This window comes from Pezoporus wallicus, unplaced genomic scaffold (genome assembly GCF_028554395.1).
Source record: "Pezoporus wallicus isolate ANWC-B61680 ecotype Strahan unplaced genomic scaffold, APGP_CSIRO_Pwel_v1 contig_1181, whole genome shotgun sequence".
NCBI lineage: Eukaryota > Metazoa > Chordata > Aves > Psittaciformes > Psittacidae > Pezoporus > Pezoporus wallicus.
In genome coordinates this window covers 4,073,812-4,093,284 of record NW_026641428.1, presented here as the reverse complement: position 1 = coordinate 4,093,284, position 19,473 = coordinate 4,073,812, and the positions used below count along the sequence as shown (strand labels likewise).

Sequence of the window (19,473 nt, the reverse complement as noted above, 5' to 3'; positions counted from 1 at the left end):
CTTCATCTGCAGCTTGTGTCACCAGATCTACAAGCTAGAAGATGACTGTATTCTCTATACTTGCCAGGGAATATTTTTTATAAATTAAGTTCATATGCAGAAAAGAAGCACCCAAGCAAAACTTCAAGCTCAATTTAAACATTTCCTCCTTATTATGTGGTAGGCTTTCCATGAAAATTTAAAGACGGCTATCACCAAGTTCAGATTTTATCTAAATTGACATATCTCTATTAAGGGCTATGAATTTATTTTCACTTATGCAAGAGCTGCAATTTTTGGTACAAAAGGCAACGTCACATTTCTACTTCCTACAGAAGAAAGCACCGGGATGCCAAAAATTGTTGTTGTTTTTTGTTTATATTTTTTAAGAAAGGGGATTTAAAATACCTTTATTGGGAGGAAAAACAGAAATATAAATAACTTCACAGCAAGTCTTCTGAAACCTAATTTCGGTTCCAACTTCAAATATTTTGGCTGGCAAAATCTGAATGCTGGGGACAGAAATGAAACCTGTACTTTGGCACAGTGGTCTTGTTAACAGGTGGGCTACTTTAACATTTAAAAGGTACAGGTTTCTTCAATAGCATAAGCATTCCAAAATATTGGAAGTAAGAGCATACACATATGATCCTGTAACTCTTTAAAATTCTTTCTCATACATACCATTTCTTTGACAATCTTTTCCACAGTTTCTTTCTCCTGAAGGTTGAAAACAAACCTGGATGCTGGGACACTGGCCAGGAGCCGGAGCTTGGCAGCATTGCTGACCTCCTCAGCCACTCTGGTCATTCCCATTGTGAAAAATACAATTCCTTGGTGTTTAGCATCAGCTATAGCTGCAAAAATATCTGGGTTTCTCGGATGGTCCACTCCATCAGTGAACAGCACAGCTACTTTAACACTACCCGGAGTCCCTTCAGTCATGTAGAGTTGTGTGAGGTTAGTTATAGCATAAGTTGTGTAGGTGCCATGACCTATGTAGGTGATGGGAGCAAGGTGGGATTTGAATGCTTCAGGACCCTTCCAGTCATGGAAAGTTTGCTCTATGAAAACAGTGCTGCTGTACTGGAGTAAGGCCATCCTCCAGCTAAGGGTACGTCCAGAACTAAGCTGCAGACTTTTCATTCTGTCTACGGTTTCCAGTACAAATTTTTTCTGCTGTTCATGGTTATAATCCTTAGCACTTTCGGAGCTGTCCAGTAAAAAAGAGATTTCCAGAATGCAGTCTTCATCTAGAATAAATAGGGGAGGTAGGTGAGTGGAGTGATTTCATACTAAACCACATTCTACCCCTACCCTTACATGTATTTCAGGCTTCAAAATTGTGAGTGAAATTATTTTAAACATCTGTCATCACAGATGTGAGACCCTCATGGAGATAGAGCATATCGAGGCTGAGGAATTTGCTTCAGAACAGATGCCCCAGGGAATAAGAAACTGAAGGTGAGGTTATGTCATGTAGTATAAAATGAGGAGTGTTGTAATGGTTTTAGATATTCATTATGTCCTCTTGCCTGATATTTCACTGAATATCCTACCAGGATGAGGACTGGGAAGGTGGAAGTCATCTACAGGAAAATGAATCTTACTGAATAAGACACTGGAATGTAATTTGTTGGACCTAGATTTTGTCCCTGATACTGACACAGTGACATAGAAGTTTTCAGAAGTAGGATCTGCAGAGCATTAATTTTCTGAACTACTGACATTACTTCTATAGGCATACAGTTATATGGGCTATTGACAACAAGAGGTTATCAGCCATACCACAGTAAAGCCCCAGAGCAATCTCTTTTTCTGGGATACATAAAAGGGGATGAGAAAGATGGGAGTAGAAAGACAAAAGTGCAAAAATAAGGCATGTGAAAATGTAGGATGAGGTGAGTCTGGCTGATTATAAGCAATATCTTAAAGGGCCACGTAGTCCAGAATCCAAATAAATGAATCGGGTGGAGGGAGGGAGGAGGGGAGAGAGAAGGGGAAGGGGTGGGAGAGGAGGGAACCAAACCACACTGTTTTAAAATGACAATATTCACCTTGATCACTTGGGCTGGGATATTTTTCTACAGTATTTGACAGAAAGTGTTTAGGTTTTGTTCTTCTCAATCCATATCTTTTTTCTTCCCTGAGATTTTCTGCTAAAAACTCATGGTGTTCAAGTATCCACAAAAGCCACCAGAATCTGAAGAACATCATTTGTTTGGTTTGTTTCCTAAATGACACAAATAATAATACAGAAGTACAGCAGTACAAGGGAAATAAAACATTTCATTTTGCTTTTATTTTGCAGCTAAGCAACCTTTCTTCGACAGGTTGCTTAGCAGGCTGTATTTTAAAATATAGTCCTTAAAACCCAGCTGATTTTATTTTCTTTTGGTAAGATCTTTTCCAAAATATGTAATAAATAATAAGCAAAGACATACTGGGGTGGTTTTCAAGCACTCTGCATATCGTTCTAGCACATGACAAACTGCTGACAGACATTTTGCAAACACACTTCAGTTCTCTCTCACTGCCTGGTAGCTGGTTAGTTGTACAACCAGCCCTTCTTGGAATCCTTAACCTTGACTGTGCCCATGTGGATGCAGTGTGAATCCCAAGTGTCATTCATAGGGGTGGCTCTATTTTACATCTACTTTTTCCAGAGCTGGCATGGAGAGAAGGAGGTACAGAGGCAGTACAGAAGCAGACACAAGTTTTCCCCTATTCTCTTTACTTAAGAACTGAGTGTCATGCATACGTCTTGCTGTCACAGTCCCCCTGTCCTCAGCAGTCCTCCAGAGGAACGGTCAGAGATTGCTGCCCAGGCAGTACCTGCGGCACTGCCCTGGAGACATGTAGGCTCCACAGCTACCTGCAAGGCAGGCTCCCTTCTGCAGGGACAGATGTTTGTCCTGGCCTCACAGACACACCCGAAGCAGCTCACAGGCTGCTCAGGGATTGACAAGTCAGTCCAGCCCCACTAAGGTTTCATGCAGTTCACTGCAAGGTCTCCCTAGAAAAGCACAACACACAGCAAAAAGGCAACTCAGTGGCACGAATGAACCTGCCAGAAGTGAGTATCTCATGGAAGTCCCTAACACAGCCGTATCTGCAAGGTTTCTCAGCTTCTACTGGTTTAGGGCAGGAATTCTAGTGCCCACAGACACTGAGAGTACAGGGGGTTCTTACCTTGATGTTCATAAGCAGAAGGCTCTGTGGATATGCAGGATGCTGCCCTGGGCTTGCTGGCAGCTGCGCTGTCCCTGTGCCAGATGTTCTGTGAAGAAAGGAGGGAGAAGTTGGGCTCCAAGCTCCTCTGAGAATCGGTATCATGTGTCAGGAGGAGCCAGCAGACAGAGGCACAGAGAAAGGGGAAGAACAGCAGTCCTGGCTCCCCCTTCTCAACTCCCACCCACTCCTCTCTTCTTCCCCAGGCTATGCACATGCATCCTAGGTTTTGTACCCCACAGCCATTCAAGAAATCCTCATCTGTACTTGCACATGTATGCAAGAGGACTGTTCTCACCCCAGCAGACTTCCCTACACACCAGCCCAGTTGTGGTCACTCTTTAATCACTACCACACATCTTTCACCCCTATACTTGTGCGCAACTGTCATGCTTTAGCATGGCAGCTTTTGGTACTAGGTATCATGCTTTCATTATCATTGTAGCAGCCCATGTCTGGAGGATCTCTTTCAGACCTAAAGACAGATTCCCACTATTGCTGGAGTAGAAAGATATTTACTGTCCCATGGACTGGGCCAACTAAAATGTCAGTTGCTGGTGAGATTGCCCACTGTGAGGACATCAAAAAACAACTGAGCATTCTGAAAGCTGTACAGTTTCTCCAAGCTTTTGTGTCACACCAATTATTTCAAAGCCTGAAAAAGGTAGAGAACAAGGACTGGCACATAGTATGCTGCCTTCAAAATCTAAGCTAGATGGCTATGGATCCAGAAGGCTGTGTCTTTTACCAGCATTTGCTGCTTGTCACCTAATTCTTCAAATATCCTTGGAAAGGTTTTGCATTACAAATGAACACACTAAACAAGTTGCTCTTTTTCACAAAAATACCTACATATTTTTGTTTGTTTGTTTTGTTTACTGTGGACCCATCATTTTCCAGCTACATGCACACTAAGAAGCCCCAGTGTTAACTGCTGTCTGCCTTTCCATCTTAAGTGTCCACCTGCTCAGCCGACTTAGGACAGTCACAGCCAAGGAGGCAGAAGTGACTGTGAGGAAAGGATATAGCTTTGGCTTCAAATTAAATAGGTGGGAGGGACTAGTAGGACAATGCAGCTGGATGCTGAAGCCATCTGCTATGATTCTAACCCTGTTTTCTATTTTCCATCTTTGCTAGATATAATTAGTGCTAAATTGGTGAACTGGGAAGGCTGAAGCACAGATCTGCATATTGTATGGCTGCTCATCCCTACCTAAGGTGAACTAGCTCAGATACAGCTAGTTATGCCACAGTTACAGCTATGAAAGAATCTTTTTCAAGGGTGGGAAGAACTGATTCTTATTTCTCTTCAGCCACTTTTATTTTTCTATGCTTACACTGACATATTTAGATGATTTTTATTATGGCAAGGAATGAAAAGGCATTTTTTTGCCCTTTAGGGAATATGAACAAGTCAATGTTTAACTGAAATAGATATAATAAATCTCACATAGCCCCTAAATCATACTGATAAAAAATCTAATTCTAGCAAGAAAAAGCATGTTGACTATGGCTGGGATTATGTGCCCTCCATAAGCAAAACATTGTCATTCTTTCATTTTTACTGCTAATTCCTACCTTAAAACATAGCTGGCAGTAATTCCCTAATTAAAAACTATTCTGCTTGTATGTTTAGCAGCAAGTTCTTGGCTTCAGGGTATTTTCTTTTATTGATGAATGGTGTTTACCCTTAGGATAATTTTTAGGGTTTTTTTTTCCAGGTGCAATTTTAAAAGCTTAGTGGGGCCTCCACATTTTTATACCTGTTTTGTGGGATGCATGGTATTATTCTGTCCAGAATTCCAGGTATGTGACATACCATACCGTACACTTCTAGACTTGCAATCTTCTGAAGTTGTGATGTTCTCGATACCTGCACTGTTCTCATGGTGACAGTTTATCAAAACATACATGATACCAATGTAAAATATAAATGCATTGGTGCATTTAATATAACTCCTAAAGGTAAAAATTAACAGCAAGCTTTCCTGCCTCATTTACTACAAACTTTAGCAACTGCTTATTTAACGTTCTAATGGCATTACACTGTATGCATTTTTAAAATAGAGTAAGTGTCTTGAAAACCATGATTAGGAACATTCACCCTGTCATTTAAATGTTATAAAGTTATTGCTAGAATTCTTTATTGGTTTTTTTTTTTAGGGAAAAAAGTTCCATATTTTGTCTTAAGGAACCTAGACATCAGATGCTTCAGCACAGAAATCCATTTCTATTCACCTGATATTTAAACATATTTAAGTATCTCAGATGTCTCTGGGAGATGACTCTACAGACTTGTGTATTTAGTTGACCAAGTTGAGCCCAGGTACCCAAGGTCACATATGCTTCCAACATGATACCAGTTGGTAATCTTTGCAGGAGTCAAATACTGAAATGAATATAAAGGCTATGATATAATTGCATCAACAGAAACTGAGGTCACAAATATTACTGCATATCCAGATCTCAAGATTTTTTGCATCACTGAAATCCAAGAGTTCTCAGCTATCTGATCTCAGCATTTCAATCTGAAAAATGAGGCCTAACATTTTTTTCAAAGAACAAAGGGGCATGTGACGGCTATTTAAAACAATGGCTAAATAGGCTATACTCAGCCAAAGGGAATTTCATATAATTTTAGAACCATGAGTAGAGATATCATGTAGAAAGATACACTCTTTCTGTGACTGAGTGTGTTTAAGCACTGTTAAGAAGGGAAACCAAAGCGATTTGAGGCGACAGTGTGCAGTCACAGTCCAGAAAGCCAACCATATCCTGGGCTGCACCAAAAGAAGCGTGACCAGCAGGTCAAAGGAGGTGATCTTGCCCCTCTACTCTGCTCTTGTGAGACCCCACTTGGAGTATTGTGTGCAGTTCTGGTGTCCTCAACATAAAAAGGACATGGAACTGTTGGAACAAGTCCAGAGGAGGGCCACGAGGATGATCAGGGGATTGGAGCACCTCCTCTATGAAGACAGGCTGAGAAAGTTGGGGCTGTTCAGCCTGGAGAAGGCTGCATAGAGATTTCATAGCAGCTTCCAGTATCTGAAGGGGGCCTATAGGGATGCTGGGGAGGGACTTTTCATTAGGGACTGCAGTGATAGGACCAAGGGGTAATGGGTTCAAACTTAAACAGGGGAAGTTTAGATTGGATATGAGGAGGAAGTTCTTTACTGTGAGGGTGGTGAGGCACTGGAATGGGTTGCCCAAGGAAGCTGTGAATGCTCCATCCCTGTCAGTGTTCAAGGCCAGGTTGAACAGAGCCTTGGGTGGCATGGTTTAATGTGAGGTGTCCCTGCCTGTGGAAGGGGAGTTGGAACTAGATGATCTTAAGGTCCTTTCCAACCCTAACTATTCTGTGATTCTATGATATTACACCCTTTTGTCACTGCTGTTATCATTGCCTATGTAGTGACAGCTTCAGAGCTGTAGGAGGTTGCAAGGCCACTTTGAAGGGACAATGAAGGAAGATTTAGGGTTTACAGATGCCAGCTGCCACAGTGTAGCATGACCTCTCTTGTTAGCAACAGCCCTCACTGTCACTTCTGGACAGTTCCAAACATCTTTCCTGGTACTCTCTTCATCTGTACATCCCCTCTCTGGGTGCCTCTTACAGCCTGGTCTGGCTCAACTGCTAATTGTTTTAGCAAAATTCAGTACATTACTGAGAAGCTTTGAGTAATTTCTGATAAAATGGATTAACAATGTCTTCTAGCATGATACCATGTCACTAGAATGTGACGGAGCCCTGACTAGTCCTTCTTCAGCTGTCCAACAAGCCTGTGAAAGGACTGGAGATGGAGTAATCATGAACCAGCATAGCTGGCAAAATATCACTGAATATTTCTATATGCTAAAAGAATACTCAACAACCAGGGAGTCTGTTTTCTGGAGTAGTATGAAGCAGACAGAATATGCTTCTGATTTTCCTTTGCTCTGATGGTAATTTTTTTTGTCACAAAGAGCTTGAAATGATGCTTCTGAAATGTGTTTCCAGGTTTTTGCCACCTCAATGTGAATAATGCACATATCTTGTCTGCTGTGAACTGTTAAAAATAACACACATTTCACACAATCTTCTTCTAGTGTTTCATGGCCTCAAGATAGTCTTGACCATTTAACCTGACTGCATCATGTTGTAATGGTATTTCAAGACTGTTTATTTCATTATACTACACACGTCAGTACATGACCAAAGTGCCCAGAAGAAACAAAAACGTACCTGACTTGAACTTGTAAAATAATGAAAGCACACTATTTACAGTATTTTTGAATCCTGATATTAAAGAGCAATGTTATAAAGAATGGGGTTCACAGTCCTGTAAGTTTTATCACACATATGAATTTTAGAAAAAACAGTTCAGAAGTTCAAAGTAATCGAACTGGAAAACTTAAAAAAGTCAAAGCATTACAAAACTTTTGATGATTGTAATTGAAGAAGGATAAAGTACAAAACTGTACTTTACCTTTTGACTCCAAAATGTGTTCTAGCGGATTTGACAATTCAGGATTCAGGCTGAACAGTCAGCTTGGTATGGTAAGTCCTTAGAAATTGATTCTTCTTTATTAACTGTTACTGCTGCAGTTTTAAAATGTTTTTAATGTGGACCTATGTTCTGTGACAAAACCTGATTATTGTATATGAAAATGATCTCTTAACAGCACAGCCTCATAAAAACCTATAATGAAATCTTGGTGTATTCAAAGGTAGTGATGTAACTATTCATTCCAGAAAGGACAGGATTTTGCCTTTGGTTTTTGGTACAAATCTTCAGCATGTAGTCTGTAAGAGCTGATCAAAGCAAATCAGCTTTATTGTGCAATGGAAAATGTAAGCACAGTCCTTGATGGCAAAGATTTTAATTATTCTTTGGGACTGGAGTGGTAAACATGGCCTTCTCTTTTGCAGCTGGTATGAATCTGGCTCTCCATTTTCCCTGGTTTTAATATTGCTCTTCTGCAACATTTTTCTGGGCATGCAGTGAGAAAACTTAAACCCTAACACGGCACAGAAGGGAGAAGCCTGACTTCAGTGCTTGCCTATTTTGTCTATATACAATACTGCCAAAAGCTCACTCTGAGCATTTTGGTGTTAAGTAAATATTCATAATCTGTCTGTGTGTGATATCACTATATTCACTCTTGGTTTGTTTTGAAAATATCTACTTACTTCTACTTTTATTCTAATAGTTCTCCTTTCATTTATAGTTTCCCTCACTAGGAGATATTTTCTACCTTACAGCCGAAGTATGTAAACACATCTATACATGAATAAGAGTTATTTTCAAAAGTATTTGTAGCATTCTGCCTAACAAGGGAATGAAAGCATATAAATGAAAGGGTACAGATATACTTTTAACATACTAAATATTTGACTGAACACTTGATAATATTGAACATTTAACTAGATCAAGAATACTCTTAAAATGAAACCTAAACCAAATCTCAATAATTTTATTTGCTACATTGATGCCAATGTAAATGTACTTAGACAAGTAATTCTTTTGAATTTACTATTGCATCTCAGTTACTTCCTACTGTAAGGTGTACTTTGCACAGCCATTTTCTTCCACCTGCCTGATTTTCAACAGCAGGATAACTTAATTAGCAACACAAAACTCTCTTAGACTATTCCTTTTTAAATACAGGAATTATGTTTTTCAGGAGTGGAAGCTCACATATTTTGATAGAGTCGGAGTAAAAAGCACATGCCTTAATCTCACCCAGCACATTTAGAGAAGATATTGTCTGATAACTGGAAGAGGAATTACTCTGCTGGAAATATATTTGGCAAGTTAAAGCATATTGCTGTATGTAGTACACAGTATTTTGCAAATTAAAATGGTATTTGATAGAAAATTTGAGTTCCATACAGTTCTGAAGTTGTAATGCTTTTAGTATCGGGAATAAGATTTTGTCTTTCTAACAGGCAATTATTTATAGTGTTATAAAACCACAAACATTTACCTTGCAGCCATTGTTGTTAGTTGTCCTGGGTTCATCTGTAACAGTTATTTTTCTCCTCCTAGTAGCTGGTGCATTGCTATGTTTTGGCTTTAGTCTGAGAACAACACTGATAACACACCAATGATTTTAGTTGTTGCTAAGCAGCACTTATCCCTATCAAGGACTTTTCAGTCTCTCATGCTCTGCCAGTGAGGAGGGTCACAAGAAGTGAGGCGGAAGCTCACTGAACACTGACCCAAACTAGTCAAAGGGGTATTCCATACCACAGTTACCCAGAAGGCCCAGATTGCTGCTCGGGCCAGGCTGGGTATCAGGCAGCGGGTAATGAGAGAATGGCTGTGTGGTGCTTACCAGCTGGGCTTAAACTATGACATCAGTGTAATGCTAAGCTTGCATAAATGCCAGAATTTGCATCTTTTGACCTGCAGATTGTATAAAGTGCTCATAAAAGTATGCATTAGACTCTGAGTTCACAGTAGTATTGGGCTAGTAAATGAGCACTCAGAGCCCTTAATACACTAATAAGCTTTAATTGTCCTGACCTGCCTCCCCTGCTATCCCTAACCAAGTCCTTGCCCATGGGTCCGAGACTCCATTTCAGCTCAGCTTGAGGCCATCAGTCTTAGCTCTAGTGGTGCTGTGGGATGTTGGTCACTGGGTCTGCCACAGCCCTGCCTGGACATGCTGACCTGTGGTTGATGTCCTATCATGTCTCCATAGAGGTGGCTGACACTCTGGCTGGGGAGAGTGGGCACTGGCTGTGAGGCCCTGCTCTGCTGTCCTCCTGGGATGCCCTTGTGTCTCCCACCCTGGGGATGCAGCTGCCACTGCTGCTCCTGACAGAGCTGGTGCCATTATTTACAGCTTGGCAAGAAGGCTGGTGGCATCTGAATGCCAGTAGGTGTCCATATCAAACCCATCAGTGCTCCCTGTGTGAAACATCAGCTCTGTTGCACACCGTTTCCTTGTAGCTGGAGCCATGGTAGGTTTTCAAGTCTCATAAATTAGCAAAACTACCTCATTCAGAAGTTTTTAAAAAGATGAGTTTGTTTAAACATGTAATTGAAAACTTGTAGAATGTAAACAACATAGAATTGCTTCTATTAGGAGGAACGCTGATCGGTTCATCCATTCTATATGGTGTTCAAATGGCTTTTTCCTTTAGGTGTGCCTGTTGCATGCTCCATAAATATGTTTTTACATGTAGGTACACATTAGTGCAGAAGGAGTCTGTATTTTAGCTTGGCAAGTTGAGAGCTTAATGAAATGCAATTGAGTGGTGTTGCAAGATACAACAGACAGCAGTAGGCAGCATTTAATCCTGTCTATTAACTATTTTGAGCACTGAGCCAGCTGGATCTTGCTTTTTAGCCTTAAAACTTAAGCTCACCACCTTATTTTGTGTCTGACTTAGAGGACTTTAGTGAAGGCATTACAGAAGACGGTTGAGAAGGTGGGTTACTACCTGTGGTCATAAACCGAACCTCGGTAAAGGCTAAACTGCCTTCGATATCGTGAGAAAAGTGAGCAGGTGGGACCGCCTGCAGGGCTTGCCCTCCAGGACCTTAGAGTCGGGGGGGAAGCATGATAAGCCTAGGCAGGGGCGATCCTGCAGCAGTGCATGCCGGGAGGTGTGTAGGCCTGAGGGGAGGGAGGTGGCTGTTCGCGCTGGTTCCCTGAGGGAACAACAGAGAGCTTTAAAAGCGAAATCTAATCGATTTGTTGGTGAGCTGGTGCATAGAGCTGGAACTGCTGCAGTACTTCTGCATGCAACTCCTCTTCTGAGGGCCACCAGCTTGGCTCTTCTCAGCACTTCAAAGTCATAAATTTGGGAGGCAAAAGGCAATTTAACCTGAGAGGAATGTTTTCATATGGCTAGTGGCTTTCTGCAGTACAGACTTGGTTCCTACTGCAGAGTTGATTTACTAAGTTGCTTAAGTATCTGATAATAGCCATACAATCCTCTGTAGGAGTGAAGGAATACAGTCTGAGGTGTGAAGCTGAGGGAACATGTGTTTTGAAATGCTTATGCATTAATAAAAGTGAAATGCTTATTCATTAACACATTCAGTGCTAGTATAACAAGGATTTTTGTAGTGAAGAAAAGCATTGGTTCCCTTAGGTAAGATCAGGCTTATTGAAGGACATTAATAATTCTCTGTAAACATCTTCCAGTCAAAGTACTTTCTTCTGTAATCCTTTGTATCTAGACTACCAAAAATCCAAGTAGACCTTTTTTTTCTGGCTCTGATGATTGCTATAGAAACTGAGCTATTAATGATGATGGGGTTTGTTTCAATAATATTTTTGTTTCAGTGTTTTGGGTTTTTTTTTGTTTGTTTTGTTTTTTTTTATTTGTATTGGTTAAGTTTGCGGCTATCCATGCTGAAGCTCCTGAATTCAAAGAAATGTGTTAAGGTAGTTATGGACTTGTTAACTCTGTGTGCCAGATTAAAAAAAAACTGGTAAGGCTCTGATGTATTCTCTTTCTTTATCTATACATAAACCATATAGAATCATAGAATCATAGACTCATAGAATAGTTAGGGTTGAAAAGGACCTTAAGATCATCTAGTTCCAACCCCCCTGCCGTCGGCAGGGGCACCTTATGCTAAATCATATCACCCAAGGCCTCGTCCAACCTGGCCTTGAACACCGCCAGGGACGGAGCATTCACAACCTCCCTGGGCAACCCATTCCAGTGCCTCACCACCCTAACAGGAAAGAATTTCCTCCTTACATCCAATCTAAATTTCCCCTGTTTAAGTTTGAACCCGTTACCCCTTGTCCTATCACTACAGTCCCTAATGAAGAGTCCCTCCCCAGCATCCCTATAGGCCCCCTTCAGATACTGGAAGGCTGCTATGAGGTCTCCATGCAGCCTTCTCTTCTCCAGGCTCAACAGCCCCATCTTTCTCAGCCTGTCTTCATACGGGAGGTGCTCCAGTCCCCTGATCATCCTCGTGGCCCTTCTCTGGACTTGTTCCAACAGTTCCATGTCCTTTTTATGTTGAGGACACCAGAACTGCACACAATACTCCAAGTGAGGTCTCACAAGAGCAGAGCAGAGGGGCAGGATCACCTCCTTCAACCTGCTGGTCACGCACCTTTTGATGCAGCCCAGGATATGGTTGGCTTTCTGGGCTGCAGGTGCACACTGCCTGCTCATGTTCGTTTTCTCATCAACCAGCACCCCCAAGTCCTTCTCTGCAGGGCTGCTCTGAATCTCTTCTCTGCCCAACCTGTAGCTGTGCCTGGGATTGCTCCTACCCAGGTGTAGGACCTTGCACTTGGCATGGTTAAACTTCATGAGGTTGGCATCAGCCCACCTCACAAGCGTGTCAAGGTCCCTCTGGATGGCATTCCTTCCCTCCAGCGTATCAACTGAGCCACACAGCTTGGTGTCATTGGCAAACTGGCTGAGGGCGCACTCAATCCCACAATGATTGTTAGTTTAAATGTTAGTGGAATTTAAGATGGGATGGCATGTCTTTACAAGTTCTTAAGTCAAATGTTAAATAACTTATGCAAGTAAAACTTGAAGAAGTTTTGCCTACACCTTCTTTTTCATTATTACAAATACAAGATACCAAGAAGTCTGAAGGCTAGCATGACTTTATATACTTTAATTGCCACATGAACCTTATTATTGCCCACTGCAGTCAGAGTAGTATATACTTCAAGGCCTTACTTCATAGTGGAACTTGTCTGCTTTACCTCTGAAGTGCAGACATTTTGAAGTGTAGACATGGAAAAAAAATTTGGAAGTAATTTTTGCAAGTAATCCAAGTGATTTCTCAAATACTCTTTGTGCAAATGATAGGAGTATCACTCTTAAAGGAGTGTTTTCTCCCTCAATTCAGACTATGGAGTCCTTGTTGGATATCAAAAGGAGACAGGAAGATGTTCCCTGTTTCCAGAGCTATGCAGAGATTAATTAATACCACAGCAGTAACAAGATGCCTTGAAAATATCAATGGCTTGTGTGCTTATAGAAGTTGAGGGTACTTGGCTACTGAATAAAAATAGTGTTTCAAAATTATTTGTGTTATTTTTACATGTAATTGCTGATTGAATGTGCGATAGTGGTAGTAAGTTTTCAGTTGTGTATATTACTCAAGAACAGGGAGGACAAAAGGATAGTTTTGTGTCCTTGCACTTTCCCAGGTATATATCTCTTCTAGGTTATCAGCCACTGCCAGCTACAGACATGGACCCAGTGCAGGAAAGAATAACTGCTACACAGAAAGGACCTTTGCACCTTTATTGGTATCAGTAGCAAGCTTCTAGCAACCCAATTTACATATAGTAAAAGTAAATGTAACATTTTGCACCAGGTATACATGGTACAGATATAGTAAATTTTGTCCTCCAGTGTTATGTGACTGCTAGTGTTTTTTAAATCCACATGCTGTTATCCTGTGCCTTTTAAAGAGCAATAGAAAAAATAAAAATTAACAAGAACTACTGGTACTCTGAATGGCTTATTTCAAAGTGGTTTGTGTTTAAGCAGGTGATCTAATTGACCCACCTGCAGATATTTGGATGTATAGAAGCCACCACAGTACTGCTATCCTGTGCTGTTGATGAACTGGGTATCTTTTCAGCAATAGCTCTCCTGGATTCCTCACTGGAAATGATGCACATAATCCTATAGACTATGAGTACTATGGTGGGGGTTGCACTCTAAATAAAATTCTCCTGGTAGCTTGTTTTTGCCTCTGCTGCTTTCTCCTGTTACTATTCATATGGGAAACTGGCATAACTTCAGATTAAGCAACTGACACTTCATAACTGGCATCATGTGCAGTATTCACATTCCATTTAAAATGATTTTGAGAGAGGATTTATTTGCATAATCTCCTCCAAATAGGATTGCACATAATTTTAAGATACTATTACTATTTTTGAAACTGATACACTGTCTAAGGAAAACTAACTGCAGCTCATACTCAAAATTCAGAGACTTTTGTCTCAGACTTTTCAGGGTATTGAAGTTTTTACTGGTTATGAGAAACGTACTATCTCTGAAAGAAGTGATTCTCAGGTGTTTTAGCTGGTAAAATAGTAACACCAGTCCATCAAAGTTGTATTTTAAGAGATAAAACACAACTTTGCTGTATTGTTGATACTTTCCCACCTTTTAGTGGAGAATCTCATTCTGTTAGTCTGGTTATGTACTGCTTTAGGGCTTGAATGCATTTGCTAAACTGCTGATAGTGAAATAATAAGCAGTTGTCATGATAGCCTAATGATATTTGCATCATTCTGCCATATTGAAGGGTCATGCTGCTGAGCATTTACCAAAGATGGGGCAAATGATAAAGAATGAGCTTGTTGCTAGTATTGCAAAACTCATCCATACCATCTTTGGATAAGCTGAAAACTTAACTCTATGTGGTTATGTCTGTCAAGGCACAATGCAGGGACAAAATTGTAACAGCTTGTGTCTTTGATGGAGGATAAAATAAGCCTTTTTATTTTGAAGTATCTCACAAACTTATGTGACTTACCTGTCTCTCAGGTTTAATGATACTCCCCGAGTCAAAACAGACTTGTGTGGGTTGTTTATCCCAGCTGGCAACTGAACCTCACACATCCAGTGACTGTCTTGCCACCCTGGTGGGATCAGGGAGAGAACTGGAAGAATAAAAGTGAGATAAAGACAGTTTAACAGGTAAAGCAAAAGCTGTGTGCACAAGCAAAGCAAAACGAGGGATTCATTTGCTGCTTCCCATGGTCAGGCAGGTGTTTAGCCATCCCTAGGAAAGCAGGGCTCCATCATGCATAATGGTTACTTGGGAAGACAAACACCATCACTGAATGTGCCCCCCTTCCTTCTTCCTCTCACAGCTTTATATGCTGAGCATGATGCCATATGGTATGGGATATCTCTTGGGCCAGTTGAGGTCAGCTGTCCTGGCTGTGTCCCCTCCCAGCTTCTTGTGCAACCCCAGCCTGCTCATTGGTGGCATGGGGTGAGAGGCAGAGAAGACTTGGACTCTGTAAGCACTTCTCAGCAGTGACGAAAACTTCCCTGTGTTATCAGCACAAATCCAAGCCGTAGACACATAGTAGCTACTATGAGGAAAACTAGATCTACCCCAGCCAAAAGCAACATAGGTGTCTATTATGGTATCAATGCTTTTGAGTAAAAGAAGTGAGCTATAGAAAGTAAACTCATATTTTTCCATCTGTGATCATTTTAAATGTGTTGTATACTCTACCTCCATGAGAAAACTACTGCCCTTAGTGTTAGGTTGAAGTTCAATGCCTAGAACCTGTATATTAATGTTGTGTCAAGTGAAATCAGTCACTGATTAGTCAGTAATGCTGGAATCTAATACCATGCTTGCAGTTTGTAATCCTTGTAAATAGGATTATGTAGATGTACAGAAAATAGATGCCCATTTCTGAAGTAGTTAACCTATCACAGTGCTTTAATATAAAAATTTCTTTCTACTCTCCTGGTGTTATCATCTATTATTAACCATAATGATTAGAGAGGTGGGACTAGATTCTATACATTTTTATTTTTTTTTAAAGCCCAATCTAAACTTGTTAAATGCATTTGCATAATTACTACAAAACATGTGACTTGTTAGATGCTCTTAAGGAAACAAGTTTATATATAGTGTGAGTTTTGATCTGATTTATTTTTATACTATGTATGCTATAGAAAAACTGAGGCTTTTCAAGTGGTTTTTGGAAGTGAAGGCTGAAAGCCTGGGGTAGAATCTCACTGTGAAATCTCAATTCTTAAAAATCCGGACAGTACCAAAACCAGTTAAAAGATATGGCCACTGGGTGTCAGTCTTGACTCAAGAATGAACGTTTTGGAAGCGTTGCTGACTGCAGAGCTTTGCTTTTGACATGCCTGGTAGAGTAAAGCTATTAGTATCAGTACTTTGACTAAAACACTTCCTTTTTAAAAAATTTTGGAAATTGATCTGTCATGTAGCAGTAACACTGCTGTGAATATGGCCCCTTCACTTCAAAAAGAGACCAAAACATGTAATGTGGTGGTTATATAGTTGTGGTTTTTCTGTAGAATGACCTGTTTGGGCATTATACTTTACCTATTGATTGCATAGATGTAGAATGGAATAGCTGATCTTTCCTCCTGCCTGAGCTGTGGAATGTTGTCGTAAATTAACTGCTGAGCAAGCACGGGCCTGTAATGGAGTGTTGGCTACCAGAGGTGTCCTTGAAGTAGAGGAAAAAGGGTGGTGGGAGTGGTAGAGGTAGTGTTTAAGATCTTTTGTATAAATAGCATTGCCTGCTGGAATGCCTGAGATACAGCCTTTGTTGGTTAACCTAGCCTGCATAGTGTATTACTGCCCTTTGCATGCACTCTTCCTTTGTATGAGAGCTTAGTCCTTTTTAGAGTTAACCTCATGTGACAGACCTCAGCCCTCTCTGAAAACCACTTGGAAAGCTTCAGTTGTTCTTCAGTGCAGAAAATAAAGTTTTTTTTGAAAATAACATTTCTACACTGTCTTTCCAAAGGTATTCTTAATTGAGCTTTGGATATTGCATATAACAATAAATATCTAAGGCTGTATTACATCTTCTTACATTGCTCATATATCCACCTGACAGACAGGGAGATAAAAAAATTACTTAGACTTGGGGAGCATCCAGTAATAGTAAATCAGTTTTTCCAGGCTCTGTTTGGGAATGATTCAGCTAAAATGAAAATGCTGATTCAAAATATTCTGTAATGTCTTCAGGGTTAAAATTTTCTTTTGAATTGTCTCAGAGAATGAAGACTTTCAGAAAGGTATAATCAAGTTCAAGGGAATGTATATGGTATAATACTACTTAAATTAATTTCAGAATCTTTCTAAAATGAGCACATTACAAGCTCAGCTTTCCTGTCTTTTTTTGAGATCCAAAGGTAGCCTGCCAGTCTGTTCCTTCCCCCACTGCTTTTAATTACATGCATTTACTGCTTATGTTCTCAGGAAGTTTTTTCCCTTGATTAAACTGCTTTTCAAGAGTGAGGCAGTAGTACTGACAAGGCTAACATAACTGGGAAGGAATGTTCCTCACAGTTAACATTAAGAAACTATATTTCCATTTAAGTTAAGAAACTCGATTTCTTACATTCTTGAGACTTTACATTAAATTGAGATAACTTCAAATACATGTAAGCTGAATATTAGAATGTTGAAGTACCTTCTGTGAGCAGGTTTCTGAAGCACTGTATCTTCTGTGTTCTAACTACGCAGGTTTTTATGTGGCTTGTCAGCTGCAGGTTCATATCTTACAAATTAATGTTTTTTTTTGTGGAGTTATCTTTGATAGCTTCACATTGGTTTCTAGAGATAAGAGGTGCTGGGGGCGCTGTTGGACAGAGATGCAAAAACATGTTTCAAAACTCACTTCCATGAATTATATAGAGGTTGCTGAGTTCTGGGATGATGCTTCTAAGCTGTAACTGGGAATTGAGAGAAGATGGATGATACAGGTTAGGTTAAAGAAAACAGTGGTCTTTTTTTATTGCATGCTCCAGAAGCCTGACCTAGGCACTGCAACAACCACTTATACCTGCAGTGCCTGTTGCTTGTAGTGCTTCTAGTGTGATGCAAAGCAGTGGATCTTGGACATTCTTGCATTCTTGGCTTGAGAACCTCTTGAGAACTCTGGTCTGGAGTGAAATATATATATACTTTAAATATATAAAATTCTAGTGAAAAGATTTTAAAATAATAATAATAGAAAAGTGAAGTTGCCTAAACTAGAAGTGCTTGCTGCTGGTTTTGATCATTGTATAATATAAAGCATGCTGTGGCATAGTTAAGACAGTTACTCTGCCAAATGCAAGCAGGAGGAATTTGCAGAGTTTACAAGGATTTTGATGTAAGATCGAGTACTGTGTTTCTTAGCTGAAGTCATCACTGTGTTAGGTATTTGGTCCATCTCAGCCCTGTTGGTAATGGTTACTATCAAGAGGAAGATAAAGTCAAAAAGGAAGAAGTCCTCCATCAAAGAATGAGATGTTAAGTGTACTGAATGCATTACTGCTGTATTTGCTTTTGGAAGTCATTCATGCCATAGGCCTTCCTGAGTAGACCCTTGTAGTCAATGTCTGTTTTCCAGGTCTGTTAAATGTCACCTCAGAGATCAGGAAAAATTTCTCCTCCTCCCCTTAAACCCTTTTAGCTGGGGGCAGCTGAAGTAAAGATCACTTCAAAGGCCAAGCATGGCTTTTTTTTTTTTTTTTTTTCACTTGGCATTGCAGTGGCAGTAGATGGTAGCCTTAATATTACTGTCACAGTCAAATGTTATGACTATGTCTGGCTCTCTTCATATTTGTGCTTATCAGGAACATCTCTTGTAAAGATGCTAGAATTGCAGTAGCTAAAAATTGGTGTTGTAGAAATGGGATCATTCCCCATACATGGTAAGAACTGTAAGGCAGAAAACATACGTGACTCAACATCCCTTATCTTCAGTTGTAACTCCTTTCAGGAGTGCTTAGATAAGATTAAAAGAAACAGGCTTCCTTCCAACCATCTCCCCCTTTTTCACCTGAAGAAATTTTCTGAGAACAGGAGCAGACTCTAGCTGCAGAATTTGAGTCAGCTTCTAGCACGTCACAACGCAGATTCAGATTCAAGGAAAATAGGGCTTTTTTGAGCTCCTTTTTGATGTTGCAATTGAATGGATAGAAAGGATTCTGTTGACTCATTTTTATTATTCATTTTGTGTGGAAAACTCTGCATACCGATACTAAAGGGACCACCAATCAAAATCAAAGTCTGAGAGGATTCCAGCAGATAGTTTAGATAAACAAAAACTAAATTCAAAAACCTATCGGAGTTGCCAACTGAAGTAGTCTGAAAATGTAAATGCTGCTGTTGCCCACAAAACTTTACCTCTAATCCTCCTCACCAATGCTTTTTTTATTTTTTTTAATCTTAAGGAAACAAGTGACAGTAGCAAAGATCTCTGCTTTGTTTGGCAGATAGGGCAATGCAGATGTAAAGATCAAAATGACATTAAAATTAAAGGGAATTTTTTATTATTTTCTTGGGTAAAATCACAAAGCTGATATTTAGTGTATTCAAACTGTTCATAGTGATTTGCATTTAATTTTGGCCTCTCCCTTCTGTGGCTGGATTCTAAACTGAACAACAAGTTACACAGGTGCTACAAGAGCAATAATGAGTGATGAAGTCCCTAAAAATTCTGGACTATTTTGTACAAAAGCTCAATACCTGCTGTCAGCTGATTTTGTGCTTCAGCAAGCGTGCCAGCAGTCTATCAAGAATATAACAAATGCAGAAT

General features: G+C 40.1%; 1 protein-coding gene across 1 annotated transcript in view; it reads right to left on the bottom strand.

Annotated features, from left to right (window-relative positions):
- The window catches only part of LOC130607032 (collagen alpha-1(XXVIII) chain-like), a 33,072-nt gene extending 29,811 nt beyond the window's left edge, over window positions 1-3,261 (bottom strand). Inside the window, exons 1-3 of the mRNA XM_057423770.1 lie at window positions 3,172-3,261; window positions 2,037-2,212; window positions 664-1,232 (exon numbers count right to left, since the gene is read on the bottom strand). Coding sequence (XP_057279753.1) covers window positions 664-1,232; window positions 2,037-2,196 — 729 coding nt within the window. The 5' untranslated portion in view covers window positions 2,197-2,212; window positions 3,172-3,261. The remainder of the gene's footprint in view (window positions 1-663; window positions 1,233-2,036; window positions 2,213-3,171) is intronic.
- Window positions 3,262-19,473: the final 16,212 nt, after the last annotated feature.